A 20,472-nucleotide genomic window follows, 5' to 3' on the forward strand; every position below is an offset into this window, starting at 1 on the left:
GTCAGTGTGCTATTCTTCTTGTGAGTTTTATGAAATCAAAGTTTTTATTTACTTGTCCATTATCTTAAGAAAAACGAATTACCATCATGTAAAATATCAATTCCAAAAATATGTATGATAGAGCTCTGAACTGTAATTCAGTCTGATCTGGGAGGTTTGACTTTTCTCACAGAAAAAATGAAGCAAATCAGCTTTGTTCAATACTTATTTATTATTAGGGGAGTCACCACATGAGATGAAATCTGGACATAAATGGATGCTTTGGATCTTTGTGAAGTTGCTGTGAAGTCACTCTCCATGTACATCCCGGAAGCAATGCTCTCTATCGCAAAAAGCGTATACTCATCTTCTGCTCAATATTCACTTTTTCCAGTGACTAAAAAATAAATTACATCAAGTTTATAATGTTCATTTATACTATAGAATGAAGCAGAAGCTAAAAATACAGCCAAAAGTTACCTTCTTGAACTCCTCAAAGGAGATAGTTCCGTCCCCATCCAGATCAGCCTCCTGGATTGTTCGGTCAGCTATGCTTTCCAGTTGCTCATCTGTAACCTCCACCCCAACCATCATTCGTAAAACCTGAAGATCATCGTAATTACACAGTTTAGAAACCTAACCAACGTGCACTGAAGGTCTTTCTCTGTATCACAAAGATCAACTTGCAAGCTGCTGATATCCCTTTCCTTAGCAGCAGTGCTTACCTGCAAAAGTTCAGCTCTAGAGATTTTACCATCCTTGTCTTGGTCATACAACTGAAATGCAACTGAAAAACATGAAAAAATGCAGTTATTATGCCTTAGTTAACCAGCTGCACATCTCCAGACAAAAACAGAGATCCAATTACTTTCTTTTTCAGGATGTTGCTGGCATGTAAAATGAAACTGAACACTTGTTAACAGCATTTACCAGTTTTAAGTGCATCATTACTAACACTTTAACTTGCTGTTCCTACTGTTGAGTGGCTCTGATGCATTAGGTTCCCTCTGTCGGTTCTCTTCTGTGGGCCGGAAATGAGCAAGGATTCTGACAAATGAACGGAAGTCAATTGTCTCCACCCTGGAAAACAGGATTTCTGGTAAACTCCTCACATTAACTTTAACACTCACTTATTCAATCACAGAAGACTTGTATGCATTTAGATATTTCATTAACCACTTCTGTACGGTATTCTTTCTTTTAAAGACTAGGAAAAATAATTGACAATCGAAACTCAGAAGCACAGTTAAGATTGAATAGATGTTGTCTAGAACAAATCATAATATATCAGAATGAATATCAGCAAACCATGCTCATTCCGCCACATTCCTCACTTCTTTTTAGATAAAAGATATAACCCTTTTCACTTTGTCAAGACTCACTCTATTGCTTTTCTCCTGTTTTCAATGACTGTGAATATGTTGCAACCTTCACAGACTCACATAACAAAGACGCTAAACTACAGTACCTCCTAGTTATACAATACAACAAGACACAGACATAATAAAACATATTTTAAATATGAAGACTATTTAAAAGAATTTTCCACTTCTAAAATTTTCAAATAATTTATGATAATCCTAAATGGTGTTTATCTTATACAGTTAAGGGTTATGCTGTCTTATTAGAATACTACAGTCCCAACTATAGCTAGTAACAGCAGCATCAGGCACATGGTAGGAAGCAACCTTGCATATCCTTGCACTCAATAATTAACCTAACAAGCACATCTGCGGAATGAGGGAGAAAGTTAATAGTACCTGTAGGAGAAACCTGTGAAAACATTACAAGAAAACTCCACACAGGCATTATTACAAGCTGGTATTTCAACAAAGGACTCCAGGGGAGCAGCACTAACTACCATACCTCTGTTCTGCACATGTTATAATCCCATTATTATACAGTACAGATGGTGAATATTCCAACAAAGTGTAAATAACTTTAACTAAAAAATCTGTTTTATTAGATATTTCTTAACTTACCCATTAGGAAAAAATGCATCTATGATCCTGTCCCCCAGTGGGTTTACTGCAAGCTCACCAATGCTTTGGAGATCTCTACGGCTAAGTGATAAATTAGCAATGCATAAACAATTCATGTAAAAACTTTCCATGCACCCTTCAGTCCTTCTTTCAGACTACCTCAGACCCTTCAAAACATTAAACAGGTTTTTCCTACTTTAACTCAAATACAAGAAATAATATGTACCACATTCTAGTTAAGTCAATCAGTAATAATGACATATGAAAAACTCAATGCAAGAAAGCCATTCAGTTAAACATATTTTGTCAATTCTTATTTACGTAATGTTTCCAAAATATGGGCAAGATTTGAAGGCCCATAAGATTTAGGACTACTTGCTGACTTGCGCCATATATAGTATAGTACTCTATGAAAAAATATTTCATAAAACTCATGGTAGAATTTTATCTTAACTGCCTTCAATCTATGTTTCTGTGTTCTTAGTGAAGAATGTATGTAATGTAAAGGTGACATTCAGTCGATTTATTCTTTTCATAATTTTAAGAACTTTTATTATGTCACACCTTACTTTTCAGTTCTATAAGCTGATGATTCAACCTCTTCAATTTTTCATCATAATGTATGCTTTACAGTCCTGAAATTAATCCAAAAGCTCTTTTCTGAACTCTCCTTAAAGGATAAGTTCAGTATTTTTCAAGTCAAAGCTATTTCTTCACAAACATGGAATATACAGTATGCATTTGCCACGTGACACTGTTTTAAAAAATTCGTATTCGTATTCTGCAAGTTAAAAAAAAAAAACTTTTTAAAAATACATTTTATATTGGAGGCCTTGGAGTACCACCAAAAATAAAAACTTAAAAACTTGAAGAATGTGTCAGTTTTTCAAGCCAAGAAAGGTATCAGGCATTGATCTGCGTCTTGAGAAAAACAAAGCACCAATGTTATGACATTTAGCCGTTTAAAAAGAAGACCTGCCGTGTACATTAGCTTGGCACTTGCCTTCCTCCACAATAATCTTCCACTCCCAAGGGGCGATGTTTCCTCTCAAAAGACTACATCATAGTAAACTTTTCCTGTCATGTGCTTGGTGTCATGTCGATTTACTTATTTGTATGAGAACTCCTCCTATGAAGGTCCCTGCCATCACATAACAACAACAACATTTATTTATATAGCACATTTTCATACAAATAATTAGCTCAAAGTGCTTTACATGACGAAGAAAAGAAAAATAAAAGACAAAGTAGGAATTAAAATAAGACAACACTAATTATCATAGAGTAAGAGTAAAGTCCGATGGCCGGGGGGACTGAAAAAACAAAAAAAAAACTCCAGAAGGCTGGAGAGAAAAAAATAAAATCTGTAGAGGTTCCAGACCATGAGACCGCCCAGCCCCCTCTGGGCATTCTACCTAATATAAATGAAACAGTCCTCTTTGTATTTAGGGTTCCCACTGGAAGGACTCGATGATGATGGTCATGTAGACTTCTGGCTTTTAATCCATCAATGTAGGAATATCATGGTGCTTTGATTAGGTGATGGTGGCGCAGGTTGCCACCACAAAAAACGGGAAAAGAAACAGAAGAGAGAGTAGGGGTTAGTACGGATTTTAGAGCCACCATGAATATTTATTATAATGAATTGAATATACAGAGTATCAGGATTAAATTAAAGTGAAGTTATGAGAAGGCCATGTTAAAGTAATGTGTTTTCAGCAGTTTTTTTTAAAGTGCTCCACTGCATTAGCCTGGCAAATTCCTATTGGTAAACTATTCCAGATTTTAGGTGCATAACAGCAGAAGACCGCCTCACCACTTCTTTTAAGTTTAGCTCTTGGAATTCTAAGTAGACACTCATTTGAGGATCCAAGGTTACAATTTGGAATATAGGGTGTCACCTTATCGTGGTGGAGGGGTTTGCGTGTCCCAATGATCCTAGGAGCTCTGTTGTCCGGGGCTTTATGCCCCTGGTAGGGCCACCCAAGGCAAACTGGTCCTAGGTGAGGGATGAGACAAAGAGCGGTTAAACAAACCTCCTATGAAGAAAAACAATTTTGGACGGCGTTTTCCCTTGCCCGGACGCGGGTCACCGGGGCCCCACTCTGGAGCCAGGCCTGGAGGTGGGGCTCGATGGCGAGCGCCTGGTGGCCGGGCCTGCACCCATGGGGCTCGGCCGGGCACAGCCCGAAGAGGCAACGTGGGTCCCCCTTCCCATGGGCTCACCACCTATGGGAGGGGCCAAGGAGGTCGGGTGCAGTGTGAGTTGGGTGGTGGCCGAAGGCGGGGACCTTGGCGGTCCGATCCTCGGCTACAGAAACTGGCTCTTGGGACGTGGAATGTCACCTCTCTGAAGGGGAAGGAGCCTGAGCTAGTGCGCGAAGTTGAGAGGTTCCGGCTAGATATAGTCGGACTCACCTCGACGCACAGCTTGGACTCTGGAACCAATCTCCTTGAGAGGGGCTGGACTCTCTACCACTCTGGAGTTGCCCCCGGTGAGAAGCGCCGAGCAGGTGTGGGTATACTTATTGCCCCCCAACTTGGAGCCTGTACATTGGGGTTTACCCCGGTGGACGAGAGGGTAGCCTCCCTTCGCCTTCGGGTGGGGGGACGGGTCCTAACTGTTGTTTGTGCGTATGCACCGAACAGCAGTTCGGAGTACCCACCCTTTTTGGAGTCCCTGGAGGGGGTGCTAGAGGGCATACCTTCTGGGGACTCCCTCGTTCTGCTGGGAGACTTCAATGCTCACGTGGGCAATGACAGTGAGACCTGGAAGGGCGTGATTGGGAGGAATGGCCCCCCTGATCTCAACCCGAGCGGTGTTTTGTTATTGGACTTCTGTGCTCGTCACGGATTGTCCATAACGAACACCATGTTCAAGCATAGGGGTGTTCATATGTGCACTTGGCACCAGGACACCCTAGGCCTCAGTTCGATGATCGACTTTGTGGTCGTGTCGTCGGACTTGCGGCCACATGTCTTGGACACTCGGGTGAAGAGAGGGGCGGAGCTGTCAACTGATCACCACCTGGTGGTGAGTTGGCTTCGATGGTGGGGGAGGATGCCGGTCAGGCGTGGTAGGCCCAAACGTGTTGTGAGTGTCTGCTGGGAATGTCTGGCAGAGCCCCCTGTCAGAAGTAGCTTCAACTCCCACCTCCGGCAGAACTTCGACCACATCCCGAGGGAGGTGGGGGACATTGAGTCCGAATGGGCCATGTTCCATGCCTCTATTGTTGAGGCAGCTGACCGGAGCTGTGGCCGTAAGGTGGTCGGTGCCTGTCGTGGCGGCAATCCCCGAACCCGCTGGTGGACACCGGCGGTGAAGGATGCCGTCAAGCTGAAGAAGGAGTCCTACAGGACCCTTTTGTCCTGTGGGACCCCGGAGGCAGCTGATAGGTACCGGCAGGCCAAGCGGAATGCGGCTTTGGTGGTTGCTGAGGCAAAAACTCGGGCGTGGGAGGAGTTTGGGGAGGCCATGGAGAATGACTTTCGGACGGCTTCGAGGAGATTCTGGTCCACCATCCGGCGTCTCAGGAAGGGGAAGCAGTGCAGTGTCAACACTGTATATGGTGGGGATGGTGCGCTGCTGACCTCGACTCGGGACGTTGTGGGTCGGTGGGGGGAATACTTCGAAGACCTCCTCAATCCCATTAACATGCCTTCCAATGAGGAAGCAGAGCCTGGGGACTCAGAGGTGGGCTCCCCCATCTCTGGGACTGAGGTCACCGAGGTGGTCAAAAAACTCCTTGGTGGCAGGGCCCCGGGGGTGGATGAGATACGCCCGGAGTTCCTCAAGGCTCTGGATGTTGTAGGACTGTCTTGGCTGACACGCCTCTGCAACATCGCATGGACATCAGGGACAATGCCTCTGGATTGGCAGACCGGGGTGGTGGTCCCCCTCTTTAAGAAGGGGGATCGGAGGGTGTGTTCCAACTACAGAGGGATCACACTCCTCAGCCTCCCTGGAAAAGTCTATTCAGGGGTCCTGGAGAGGAGGGTCCGCCGGATAGTCGAGCCTCGGATTCAGGAGGAACAGTGTGGTTTTCGTCCTGGTCGCGGAACAGTGGACCAGCTCTATACCCTTAGCAGGGTCCTGGAGGGTGCATGGGAGTCTGCCCAACCAGTCTACATGTGTTTTGTGGACTTAGAAAAGGCATTCGACCGTGTCTCTCGGGGAATCCTGTGGGGGGTACTCCGAGAGTATGGGGTACCGGCCCCCCTGATAAGGGCTGTTCAGTCCCTGTACGATCGGTGCCAGAGCTTGGTCCGCATTGCCGGCAGTAAGTCGAACCCGTTTCCAGTGAGAGTTGGACTCCGCCAGGGCTGCCCTTTGTCACCGATTCTGTTCATAACTTTTATGGACAGAATTTCTAGGCGCAGCCAGGGTGTTGAGGGGGTCCGGTTTGGTGGGCTCAGGATTGGGTCACTGCTTTTTGCAGATGATGTTGTCCTGTTTGCTTCATCAGGCCGTGATCTTCAGCTCTCTCTGGATCGGTTCGCAGCCGAGTGTGAAGCGGCTGGGATGAGAATCAGCACCTCCAAATCCGAGACCATGGTCCTCAGCCGGAAAAGGGTGGAGTGCCCTCTCAGGGTTGGTAGCGAGATCCTGCCCCAAGTGGAGGAGTTCAAGTATCTCGGGGTCTTGTTCACGAGTGAGGGAAGAATGGAGCGTGAGATCGACAGGCGGATCGGTGCGGCATCCGCAGTAATGCGGGCATTGCATCGGTCTGTCGTGGTGAAAAAGGAGCTGAGCCGCAAGGCGAAGCTCTCAATTTACCAGTCGATCTATGTTCCTACCCTCACCTATGGTCATGAGCTATGGGTAGTGACTGAAAGAACGAGATCGCGAATACAAGCGGCTGAAATGAGTTTCCTCCGCAGGGTGTCTGGGCTTTCCCTTAAAGATAGGGTGAGAAGCTCAGTCATCCGGGAGGGGCTCAGAGTAGAGCCGCTGCTCCTCCGCATCGAGAGGAGTCAGATGAGGTGGCTTGGGCATCTGATCAGGATGCCTCCTGGACGCCTCCCTGGTGAGGTGTTCCGGGCACGTCCAACCGGGAGGAGGCCCCGGGGAAGACCCAGGACACGCTGGAGGGACTATGTCTCTCGACTGGCCTGGGAACGCCTTGGGATTCTCCCGGAAGAGCTAGAAGAAGTGGCCGGGGAGAGGGAAGTCTGGGCATCTCTGCTCAAGCTGCTGCCCCCGCGACCCGACCTCGGATAAGCGGGAGACAATGGATGGATGGATGGATGGATGGTGTCAAACATTCCGATATATAAGATGGAGTGAGATTATTTAAGGCTTTATAAACCATAAGCAGTATTTTAAAGTCAATTCTGAATGACACAGGTAACAAGTGTAGTGACATCAAAACTGGAAAAATGTGCTCGAATTTTCTTTTCCTAGTTAGGATTCTAGCAGCTGCATTCTGTACTAGTTGCAAACGATTTATGTCTTTTTTGGGTAGTCCTGAGAGGAGTGCGTTACAGTAATCTAGTCGACTGAAAACAAAAGTGTGAACTAATTTCTCAGCATCTTTCAATGATATAAGAGGTCTAACTTTTGCTATGTTTCTTAAGTGAAAAAATGCTGTCCTAGTGATCAGATTAATATGCGATTTAAAATTCAGGTTACAGTCAACAGTTACCCCTAAGTTTTTTTTACCTCCGTCTTGACTTTTAATCCTAATGCATCGAGTTTATTTCTAATAACCTCATTGTATCCATTATTGCCAATCACTAAAATTTCAGTTTTCTCTTTATTTAGTTTGAGAAAATTACTATTCATCCATTTAGAAACACAAGTCAGACATTGTGTTAGTGAATCAAGGGAATCGTGGGGTCATCAGGTGCAATTGATGAATACAGCTGTGTGTCATCAGTATAGCTGTGGTAGCTCACGTTGTGCCCGAGATAATCTGACCTAATGGAAGCATGTAGATTGAGAAGAGCAGCAGACCCAGGATAGAGCCTTGTGGAACACCATATAGGATATCTTGTGTCTTTGAAGTATAATTACCACAACTAACGAAGAATTTTCTCCCTGCCAGGTAGGATTCAAACCAATTTAAGACACTGCCAGAGAGGCCCACCCATTGACTAAGGCGATTTCTAAGAATATTGTGATCAATGGTATCAAATGCGGCACTCAGATCTAGGAGGATGTGAACAGATAAATGGCCTCTGTCTGAATTTACTCGCATAAGCAAGTAGAAAAACTATCCTTATCTTAAGAAAAACTGTACCAGGAATATGTAATAAAATTATTATTATTTCCATATCCCTTTAGATTCCTGAAACATGGATGGCCTGTTTTCTTACATCCAAACTTTTGCCACTTCAAAGTGGAAGTATTTGGTAATTTTTAGGCATTTATTTTCAGTTGTGCACCAAGCCTCATGTCTCTATATAAAAAGGCAGTGCAAGCAAGATATTTTTGTTTTTTTAATTTATCAAAAACACTTAACATCGGAGTATAATTTGATGTGACAAATGTGTAAATACCATGTTTTGAAAAAATAATTTTAACATGGAAAAAAACAGAACTTATTCTTTAATCCAGTTATGTCTTTCTTATATTACAGAGTCTAAACTAGGTATATTGTAGATGTAGCCTCATAAATGCATTATATAATTTCCATTTTAACTCATACACTACACAGTGCACTACATAACCTAATATTACATTAGCTCTTTTAACTGACTGTGTACACCATCTTGCTAAGGAGAGTAATGAATATTTCTCATAAAGCATACTCCATTTTGTAACCAAATCTAATATTCCTGTTTTTGTGCAAGGTTTTACATTTATTTACTGTATGTTAATCTCCATTTTTCACAAATCTGAATTTTGTCCAAGTCAATCTATACTGATGTTGATGACAGATGCACACCAGTTGATACTTCAACTTTAGTCTCATCCTTGATTTATATAATTCATGTAAAGTAAAATTTCATCCTGTCAAATGCAGAAACAAAACAAATTTTTGCCTGTTTCAGAAAAGTATTATTAATACACTTATAAACTAAAATTCCTTCTTATAGCACATAATGAAAGCTTACCTGAGCACACCATTGTCGTCTTTGTCCAGTACTTGGAATCTGTCATACAGTCGATAGATATGTGCAGAAGAGACTGGAATCAAAATAGGAATTCAAACATTAAATTAAAAAAAAGTTAAGGATTACTTTTTGCCATATCAGTTTCCTCTTCAGATTCCAAGCCTATTGTTATCATAAGAGCTTAATTAAATGGATTCTTGTATAATCCATTCATTTCCCAGCCTGCTTAATGCAATTGAAGGCTCAAAGGGAGCAAACACTATCACAGTAACTTTAGATGCAAGGCAAGGCCAACCCTGGACTGGGCACCAAGTTATGATAAGGCACACACCTAAAGAGAGAAACTTGTAGATCAAACTGTAATAAAATCCATGCTAATACATAGAGAGTATGCAAATTCCACAAGGCTAGGATTCAAAACAAACTCAAAAAGAAATAATGCAGAAAAGCCAGACACCATACTGCCCCTCCCTGGACCATGTGGAAAAAGAGACAGAAGAAATTTTATATCTAGCTCGTATTAAGATGTATAAGAAATCAATGTAAACACTGGTAGTGAAATGTGTACATGAAAGCTTTCATGAAACTGACCTTAGAATTTTATATATATATAAATAATTGAATCCACTAAGGGTTATTTGTCACACAAAAACTTGCAAACCACTGAGCCTTGAACTTTGATCGTAACGCGACCCAAGAATGGAAGTTTCCAGCAACCTCAGCCACATAATTGTCTTCAAGTCCTTCTCACAGCAGGCAGTGGCACACCTATGCACAATGGCACACAACACAACTGATGGAAAAAGAACCACGGTGACATCTGCTTACAGTGAACCACATTGCACAGGCTGACTGATTGTTGTCATTGCAAATGCAGGCCATAAACTGCGAGTGCCAAAGCAAGTCCTATAGGACCAAAGAGTTGGAGGTGTGGGCTACTTCCACCAAGTTTTTAGGCTTTGGGTCCTTCTCATGGCAAGTTGCAGTGCAGGCATGTGGCATGACTGACAGGAAAACAACCTTGGTGATATCTGCTGACAGTGAAGCACATTACACAGGTTGACTGCTAGTTTTTATCACAAATACAAGTCATGCATTCTGAGCACAAAACACAGCCATACACACCATTACGGCATGAAAGATGGTGACACCTTTAGCAAAGTGACCTGGGGTGCTGTTTTTCGTAAATTGCACATGAACCACCTTTCTTCAAAAATAAGAGGTCTGAGTATTTCCTACTTTACTTATAAATATGCATAAATTGAAAAGAAATCAAATAATTGTTTTAAATTAAGCCAACATATTTTTAAGTAAGGTTTTTTATTGCTTTCAAAACAAAGCTTCTCAACTCCAATTTTTAAAACCTAATTTCTCTTTGTGCTTGAATTGCAGCTGTCTTCTTATATTTTGAATAATAAACCAGTTCTAAAAAAGCTGGTTACTGTCACATCACTGCTTTTAATGTTACCTATACATTTGACAGCATAGTCAGTGTCACATCTAACAGATGACACTATGTCTTGAATCTGCTGCAGAAGCACTGCAGTTAAAAAAAATAAACTCCATTGTTGTACAACCCACTTAAGACTGCTTCAAACTACATAATAATAATCCGAGGCAAGAAAAATTTAATTTTGATCCCATCCATTGTCAAAACTTTTTATACTGGTGAGGGCCACAGATAGCATTTTTATTTTTCAAAATGATAGTTTAATGAGAAGAACACTAGTTGCAACAAAAACAGCAAATCAAGTGAGCACAAAGAAACAGAACTCTACATTCACTAACTTATCTTTTTATTTACATGTGACCCGTTTAATGTTTGTGTTGAGTTTACACATTTTCAACATGCCAGCATGAATTTTTCTCCAAGTACGACAGTTTTCCACCTACATCCCAAAGTCAGGCAAGTAGGTAAACTGGTGACTATTAGTTGGTTATAGATATGAGTGTGTCTTACAACTAACCATCATCCTTTGACAATAAAGTTTGAATTAGCAGGATTGAAAAATTAATGAATGCTTAAGAGAAGATGCAATTCCTGTGCAGTTTACCACATACTTTCATTATCATACATATCATTTAGTAATACAATATACATCTAAACAAAGTTTTATCAAAACAAACAAGAAAGTCCACCTGTGTACAAAACACACACTAATACTTACTATATACCTTTGTAGTACTTGGGTGTTGTACCGTGTTAGCCATTATGAATGTAGAGAAATGCCAAGCAAAATGACACCTTTTATTGGCTAACCTGAAGGCTTGCCTGAAGAAGGGGCCTGAGTTGCCTCGAAAGCTTGCATATTGTAATCTTTTTAGTTAGCCAATAAAATGTGTCATTTTGCTTGGCTTTTCTCTCTATATACCTTTGGAAAACATCTTCTCTTATATTGGTGTTTTGGTCTTGTTTTAATAAAAATATAAATGGAAATGGCATTTCATTATTAAAGCAACTGATTCAGAGCCTGGTTGGGAGAAAATTTCTGTAGACACAGGATTTGAGGTAAAAATAACAGTTTTGCACATCTTCTCCTTATTTACTTTCTAAGTATATGACTACCTTCACTCTTTCCCCTTTTCTTTTTCTTTACCTTAACTTTTTTTGAATATTTGTTGCAGACACAATGTATTTAACTTTCTTCTTTTGACTCAAATTTACGCATGCCTCTTATTACACTAATAGATTTCTTTCTATTCAACTTTACCTTTATGTTGCTATTGCAATATTTTGTCGTAGACCCCCATGTGTTGTTCTCTATTGTCATTGTTGATTGTGTAATAAGTGCGCTTACAAGTTAACAATCTCTGCACACGGACTTTTCATGTCTTTGTCAGCTCTTTTCAATTACTTTTTCTCTGATGCAAACCGTTATTCCTCGGCCTACTGAGTTTTTCCGATGCCCTGTACGGCCTGAGTCCCCGGTACACCCACACTTACAGCCCGTTTCCTTTTGAATCTCATCCGCCCCAGGGACGCGCGACACCGCCGACCCAGTAGCACCCATCGGCTCGCGGCCTCTTCTCTACGAGCTGTGCAACCGAGTTCGTTTTAGGGCGGGCGTTTAAACATCCATCAAGCTGATAGAACCAATGACGCTACACTGGTTACAATGACGTCACTGGCGAATCTGCGCACTACCGGCGTCCACGGGCTGCTGGGTTTCTTCTGAACTTTTCATCAAGTGACAATTTCTATTTAACTCAGCCAACTGTTTATACGGAGAGCCGAAAGAACTAGACGTAATGGCGGCAGGAGATGCTAGGCACAATCTGTAATGTTTTTTTATAGTGCATAGTGCACAATCTGTGTGTTTTCCTCCAGCTCACTAGCATTGATTGTTAAGAGTTTACCTACTTATTTTATACCGAGCAAAAAAAATAAAAATAAACAACGTTATTGCAACGCTGTCTGAAACTTACATCTAAGATACCGTAATGTTTAGATGAAAATTGTATTAGTCGTTCCCACTCCCAGAATGACGGGGACGTTATGAAGTAACCAGATTATAAGCTTTAAAGAATTTGGTCGTGTGCTGGGTTACAGAATTCTGAATTGTGTTTAATGAAAGCCCGGCATGTTACATTTGACACAAGTGTATCTTTATGCAATTGTATTATTGTATAGTCCAACACCTTTTTCCAACAAAAAAATGAAGGTATGTTCTGAAGATTTTAAAACTTTGATTATAATAAATACGGCAAAGTTTCAATGATTTTGTTACTATTTACTTAACAAAAGCTAATAATGCATATGCCCAAGAATACACAATATGATCAGAAGATAGCAATGTAAAATATTAAAAGTATAAATAAAATAACTGTAGGAGACTGAGTAATTATATACTCAAACGGTTAAATGATTTGCATGCCAGGGTAAGGGATGTTTAATCTCACTTAGCATTTTTATTTAGATTGAAGGGTCCCAGCTTTAATCAAAAAATACCTCTGACTTAATGGCATAGCTAGTATATTACCCTCCTCCGCCCACACCAAATAATGTTAAGGAAAAGAAATGTAAAGACCTCAAGAAAAAAATAATAAAAATGTAGGTAGATTTAATTGACTATAGAATTTTTTAGATACGTTTTTTCTACGTCAAATGTTTTATTTTTGTGTAATAGGCCACTGTAAATACTTTATTTCAGAAACATGAACAGGCCCCTTGAAATTTAAATACAGGGTAAAATATTTTGTAGGTTATTATTTTTTATTTATTTGAATGTACAATTAATGCAACTACTTTAAAACTACTGCGGCATGGATTTGAGTGGATACATCATATATTGTTCTATATGTCACTAGCTGTGCTACTTGTCCAATCTTGGTTGAAACCTAAATAATCAACAAAGACCTCTGCATTAATGTTTGCAGTGCGTCATGTAATGCATACGTCTCTGTTATATGGCGTTTGGTGTGGCATCGTAAAAGCAGTGTTAATGTCTGTGATGCGCCATCTATTGGAATGACAGAGGCATAGCAACTGAATGGACACATAACATCCATCCATCCATCCATCCATTTTCCAACCCGCTGAATCCGAACACAGGGTCGCGGGGGTCTGCTGGAGCCAATCCCAGCCAACACAGGGCACAAGGCAGGGAACCAATCCCGGGCAGGGTGCCAACCCACCGCAGGACACACACAAACACATCCACACACCAAGCACACACTAGGGCCAATTTAGAATCGCCAATCCACCTAACCTGCATATCTTTGGACTGTGGGAGGAAACCGGAGCGCCCGGAGGAAACCCACGCAGACACGGGGAGAACATGCAAACTCCACATAACAGTTACCCTTTTATTAAAGTGGATTTTCATTAATGTGTATTGTAATATTAATAACAGAAAGCAGACATTGAATTGTGTTACATCAGTCATTTTATTATTTTCTATATTTTCCATGGTATGATTTACAGTTTATAAAAATGAAACTGTGATATCACACAGATAAAATAGAAAATCCTTGTTAATCATATTCTCAAGTTACTGTTCAGAACTGATAAGTTGAATATCACAATCAAATCTAGAAGATTGTTCTCATAAATGTTAGTCATATAGAAAACTAATCATGCAATCACAGTAACAATTTTTTTCTTTCTAGATTTCTATTCGGCAAATTCCTTGAAAAAATATGTTATGTTTAGCTATCTATTTATTTATTTTTTTTATTGGCCTTTTTGAATAGAGGGAATTGCCTAGCATCATAGTCTTACTTATAGCCCTTGATGGAAATGAGCAGATGGCGTCGCCTCTTGGGGAAGCACCCACAAAATATATGAAAAATGGTAACACCGGTATGGATACATAGAAATAACATTATACACAAAACAAATAAAAAACACAGAATAAGACAAATACATAACAAAAGTAACAATATTAACATAGACTAAAGAATCAAAAAACATAAAAGACATAAGACATAAAACAAGAATTTGAATCCCAGCTAGGAATGGATCCCTGGCTGAAACATAAAATCAGGAGTTAAACATTGTCTGTTTATTGTGAAGTCCTGTGAGTATTGCTGTTTCTGTTTGGATCTATTGGTATTTAAGATACTTTTGCTTTATTTCTATTTTGCCCGAAGCCCAGAAAAAGACCAGGAGATGAAATGTAGTCAAAACCCACAACCCACATTAAAGGAGCACATTCTCTTAACAAAAAAGAGTCTGCTCTGCCCTTTCTTATTTAGTTCCACAGTATTATGGGACCACTCCAGCCTGTCATTGATATGGATTTGCAAGTACTTGTAGCAGTTCACATACACCCCTAACTTTGTTTTGTGTTAAGAGTAATTGAGGGTATATTCTACCCAAAGGCTGGAAGAAGACCAGGAGATGAAGCACAATTGAAACCAGAAACAAGTCAAAACTGTGAAGATGAAACCTTTTGCACCAAAATCTACTCCCTGTCAGAAATCAAAGTTAGAGGGATAAACGAATGTTCTGAAAGCAATACTACTTTCAATTGTGTTTTTTATCCAAATCACTGATACTAAGGAATTGCTGATGGGCATTTAAGGGGTCGTGTTGAGGATGTAAGACATGGCCCCATCTGAAACCACATTCCTTGGCAACTGATAGCAGCAGCCTGGTGACGGAAATGATAACATGGTGGCACAAATTGAAAGAGAAATAAGGATGCAACACTGTGAAATAAATGATCACTATAATCAGGAAACATTATACTGCAAGAGTAACTGCACAAAATGTACCCAACATAAAGAAAACCATATTCCCATGTTGCAGAGAAAAATTATTTCTAGCAGAAATAAATTCTCAAAGTGAATATCTCAAAACAGTTTCCTTTAGTAATCCTTTTGGGCAGTGTATAGGGACTTGTTTACTGTGGATTGCCCCGTGAAGGGGTCTTTTTGGCTTTTTTTTGCTCTTTTAAGCATTTTGTTCTATTTTCTGATTTTTGTAAATAAATCTTTGATTTATAAAGATTCTCTGTTGCCCCTTTGTTTTCACAAGCTTGATTGTGATGGATTGTTTGTTATCCTCCCTCTGGTGGAGATGTTTGATATATTTGTGGACATTTTGAGTTATTTTTTATTTTATTATTTATCTGTTTATGTTTATTTTCTGTGGTACCTACTGGAATTATTTTCTATACCTAGTGTGCATGCTGCCTTGGTGTTATGATCTCTTTCTGTTAGAGGCGTGATGTTGATTGTTCAGTGTCAGCAGAATAACTAATTTTTTTCCACCTCCGCTTGAACACCAAGCTGTGGTCAAACTGCAGGATGCATGGGATGAGGGCTAGGTTGCAGGCGAGGATGCAACGATCCTGTTGGTGATCATCTCTGTCTTCATTTTTATGCTGCCAAATCTGTTACATCATAGAATTTTGGTCATTGTTCCTAGAATTTGCTTCAAGCTTCTAAAGAATATCTGAGGGCCATCATTCCAGATAGTTTTCATGGGCCAGCTGATTGCCTGCAGCCTAAGGTAAATAGAGGCATGGCCTGTCATGGGCATAGCCCTGGGCTATTTTGTGCTGTACCTTGGCATCCAAAGCTGTCTGCTGCTGATATTTCTTCATCTGTATATAAGATGGCCTTGGTCAATGCATGCTCCATTTTTAGTAGGTCTTTTGTACTCCACAACCTTTTCTGTAGTAAAAATGTGGATTTTATGCTTGTAATAGAAACTTGGAAATGTGACATGGAATTTATACATCTCAATGAACTTTGTCCACAGTACTTTTAATTTCTTAGCACACAATGGTTATCTGGTCATAGTGATTTACTTGAAGCTATGCATAGGAAGAAGTTTAACTGTCAGCATGTGAGTATCATTGTTCTTTTGAACTGAAAATGATGAGAATTGGCCAGATTAATACTTTGTACTGTGTTTTAATTTATTGCCCCCCTTTGGCCCTGCTTTGGCTCTTTTGTATCTGAGTTTTCTGATATTTTATCTTCTGTTATTAAGCTGGGCAGGGTGATAATGGTTGAGGATTTTAATCTTCATGTTGATGATCTTTCATGTAGCGCAGTTTCTGAATTTATTAATGTTACTAAGGCATTTCAGTTTAAACAACATGTCTCTGGCTCCACCTAAAGGCTTGATCTTGGTTTTTTTTCTTATGGTGTTGCTATTGAATGTCATGTCCCTATGGATGTTACTTTTAGTGATCACAAATGTATTTTGTTTGATGTGTCATTTAACCCAGATCCCATTGTCTCTAATTATACTAGTCATGCTCATATTATTAATGAGCCTGTCGTCACATTGTACTCTAAGCTGTTTGTTGGTTTTGATGATTTTATCAATTGTAATTGTAGAGACACTACCCTGGTCTTTAATGACCAGTGCAGTAGCATATTTAACATAATTGCTCCATTCAGAAGCTTTAAATTCATCACCTTGGCTGAATGAGGATATTTGCATGTTCAGGCCTTCTTATGGAAAGACTGAGCTCCTATCGAGTACTACCAACTTGGAGGTGCAATGCTTGCAACATATCCGACCGCAAGCGCCTGCAAAGGATAGTGAAGACAGCACTCCCTTCACTACAGGACATATTTTACAAACGCAGTGTCTGCAAGGCCTGCAGCATTGTGCAGGACCCCTTACACCCCTCACATGGACTTTTTACACTTTTGCCATCCAAGAGAAGATACTGCAGCATTAGAGCCAGATCTGCCAGACTGCAGGAGAATTTTTACCCCCAAGCTGTCAGACTCCTTAACACTATGCTGCCCCCTGGGATCTTCCACACGGCCTCAACCACCTCTAAAAACCCGCTGACACAGAACTTTTATACATGCAAGCCACTTTCCTGCAAAGACTAAAGTGTGTGTAAAAAAGAACTGAAAATCTCATACTGACCTTTAAGTATTTTGACATTCTTGATATCCTTCTGCTGTGAAACATTCTGACCTGTCATTGGTTACATATGTCTTAAACATTTATTATAATACACTGATAATTTCTGTATTATTTATATCTATCATTTATTTATTTATTAATTAATTATATTACATATCTGTTGACTATATTTATATATCTAGATTGCAAATACCATACATTGCATCAATGTTCATATTGCTTACTACACGTCAATATTGCTGCTACTTCTTTGTCTTGTCTTTGCACAATGTCTTGTCTTGTTTGTGTTTTAATTTTAATTCTATTTTTAATTTATTATTTGCACTTCATGTTGTTACACTGTGGACCCTGAGCTTCTCAATTTCGTCTATCTGCATACTTGTATATGGTTGAGATGACAATAAAGTTTTCTTTGACTTGACTTTATCTTAAAGACTTGCTTTCCACTTATAATATGGTTACGGCTGCTATGACCTCTTATTGTCCAAATCTTATTTCAAATAACAAGTCTAATCCTAAAGTTCTGTTTGATATTGTTTCACCAGCCACTTCTAATATTCCTGTTTGCTCAAACAGTGATTGTGATGACTTTCTCATATATTTTGTTAAAGCGTCATGTGTGTGATATTTGAAATTTGGGTAACACTTTAGTTTAGGTACTGCATCTATTAATCATTTACTCTTCTGTAACAAGACCTCTTAAAACAGGCTTCTTTGGTGTTAATTGCACAGTTTTGTCTTGGCAGATTTCTATATTACTCTACTTTCCCCTTTTATATTATTTATATTTAGTCTTTGTCAGAATACCCCAAATCCCACAGACTTACCACTGTTTAGAAGGTATTGTACTTTATAACTTTTCCCCACCTTCCCTTCTACATCTATAACCTCAGGCAATTACATAGAGTAGATAGATAGATATAAAGTATCTATCTATCTTAATCCCAAGGGGAAATTCACATACTCCAGCAACACCTTACTGATACAAAAACAATATTAAATTAAAGATTGATAATAATGCAGGTAAAAATAGACAATAACTTTATATATTGTTAACATTTAGCCCCCCCCCCCCCCGTGTGGAATTGAAGAGTCGCATAGTTTGGGGGAGGAACGATCTTCTCAGTCTGTCAGTGGAGCAGGACAGTGACAGCAGTCTGTCGCTGAAGCTGCTCTTCTGTCTAGAGATGACACTATTTAGTGGATGCAGTGGATTTTCCATGATTGATAGGAGCCTGCTGAGCGCCCGTCGCTCTGCCACAGATGTCAAACTGTCTAGCTCCATGCCAACAATAGAGCCTGCCTTCCTCACCAGTTTGTCCAGGCTTGAGGCATCTTTCTTCTTAATGCTGCCTCCCCAGCACACCACCGCGTAGAAGAGGGCACTCGCCACAACTGTCTGATAGAACATCTGCAGCATCTTATTGCAGATGTTGAAGGATGCCAGCCTTCTAAGGAAGTATAACCGGCTCTGTCCTTTCTTACACAGAGCATCAGTATTGGCAGTCCAGTCTAATTTATCATCCAGCTGCACTCCCAGGTATTTATAGGTCTGCACCATCTGCACACAGTCACCTCTGATGATCACGGGGTCCATGAGGGGTCTGGGCCTCCTAAAATCCACCACCAGCTCCTTGGTTTTACTGGTGTTCAGGTGTAGGTGGTTTGAGTCGTACCATTCAACAAAGTCATTGATTAGGTCCCTATACTCCTCCTCCTGCCCACGATAGCAGTGTCATCAGCAAACTTTTGCATGTGGCAGGACTCCGAGTTGTGTTGGAAGTCCAATGTATATAGGCTGAACAGGATTGGAGAAAGTACAGTCCCTTGTGGCGCTCCTGTGTTGCTGACCACAATGTCAGACGTGCAGTTCCCAAGACGCACATACTGAGGCCTGCCTTTAAGATAGTCCACGATCCATGCCACCAGGTATGAATCTACTCCCATCTCTGTCAGCTTGTCCCTAAGGAGCAGAGGTTGGATTGTGTTGAAGGCGCTAGAGAAGTCTAGAAACATAATTCTTACAGCACCACTGCCTCTGTCCAAGTGAGAGAGGGATCGATGTAGCATATAGATAGATAGATAGATAGATAGATAGATAGATAGATAGATAGATAGATAGATAGATAGATACTTTATTAATAGATGATGGCATCCTCCGCTCTCACCTTCTCCTGATATGCAAACTGCAGAGGGTCGAGGGCGTGTTGAACCTGTGGCCTCAGGTGGTGAAGCAGCAGCCTCTCCATGGTCTTCATCACATTTGATGTCAGAGCAACAGGCCGGAAGTCATTCAGCTCACTAGGACGTGATACCTTTGAGACTGGGGTGATGCAAGATGTTTTCCAAAGCCTCGGGACTCTCCCCTGTTCCAGGCTCAGGTTGAAGAGACAAGCAGGATTTAAGTTACAACTGTAAGTAATATATTATTGGTAATATTCATAAAATAATAACAATAAGTAAAGTACATGTGAATATTCTCAACCATACAACCTGACAAATGCTGATGTGTACCGGTAGTTTGAGGCGGCACACAGACTTGCAGTTACTTTAAATGTCTCTAGTTAAATCATCATTTTCTAGCTTTATTAAGAACAGGCTGTATGCCTGTCTCAATATGGCTGCCAAGTTATGCTTCAGTGAGGTTTTCTTTTCAGTCCATGGTGTGTGAAATGTTCCTTCATCATGATGGTGTAAGAGAGAGAGGGAGGAGTAAAGCAACCAACTAAATCCTTACATTAATAGGGCGTCAAGCTACAGAATGACACTCTGATTCAAGCCAATCCCAAACAGCCATATATCAGAAAAATGGGGCACACAATACCTTCTCACCTGCCCCCAAAACAATTTCTTGAGCTGATGCTTGCCAGCTAGGTAATTTGGCTTTCTTGTGAGGGTTGATTGAGAGAATCCTGCAAAGAATCACTTACCATACTGGTTTAAGGCACTTCCCCTGACCTTGTCGCAAAGCTACAAAGACTCAGTCCTAAAGACTTGGGGGGGGGGGGGGGGATGGGTGGTTGTTACACATCAAACCATTGCTGTTCTTATCAATGATATAACACTAATGTTACATGTCTCTAAGTTACAAATAAAGACATGCAAAAT

The 20,472-nt window shown here is 40.6% G+C and overlaps 1 protein-coding gene across 1 annotated transcript; it reads right to left on the minus strand.

The window, feature by feature from the left end:
• Positions 1 to 192: 192 nt before the first annotated feature.
• Positions 193 to 12,115, minus strand: chp2 (calcineurin-like EF-hand protein 2). Its single transcript, XM_028824529.2, has 7 exons — positions 11,965 to 12,115; positions 9,021 to 9,093; positions 1,962 to 2,042; positions 935 to 1,059; positions 705 to 766; positions 460 to 582; positions 193 to 376 (listed from the first exon to the last, which is right to left on the minus strand). Exons 1-7 carry the CDS (start codon positions 12,029 to 12,031, stop codon positions 323 to 325), a joined length of 585 nt encoding a protein of 194 aa, XP_028680362.1. The 5' UTR covers positions 12,032 to 12,115; the 3' UTR covers positions 193 to 322.
• Between the last annotated feature and the right edge of the window lie 8,357 nt (positions 12,116 to 20,472).

Source organism: Erpetoichthys calabaricus, chromosome 18 (genome assembly GCF_900747795.2).
Source record: "Erpetoichthys calabaricus chromosome 18, fErpCal1.3, whole genome shotgun sequence".
Lineage (NCBI taxonomy): Eukaryota > Metazoa > Chordata > Cladistia > Polypteriformes > Polypteridae > Erpetoichthys > Erpetoichthys calabaricus.

Excerpts from the sequence above, each read along its gene's own strand:
- chp2 (XM_028824529.2), bottom strand. The coding sequence starts at position 12,031 with ATGGGTGCTACTGGGTCGGCGGTGTCGCGCGTCCCTGGGGCGGATGAG. Across the intron at positions 583-704 it reads CTAGAGCTGAACTTTTGCAG|GTTTTACGAATGATGGTTGG; the intron begins GTAAGCACTGCT and ends GATGATCTTCAG. Across the intron at positions 377-459 it reads CCTTTGAGGAGTTCAAGAAG|TCACTGGAAAAAGTGAATAT; the intron begins GTAACTTTTGGC and ends TTTATTTTTTAG.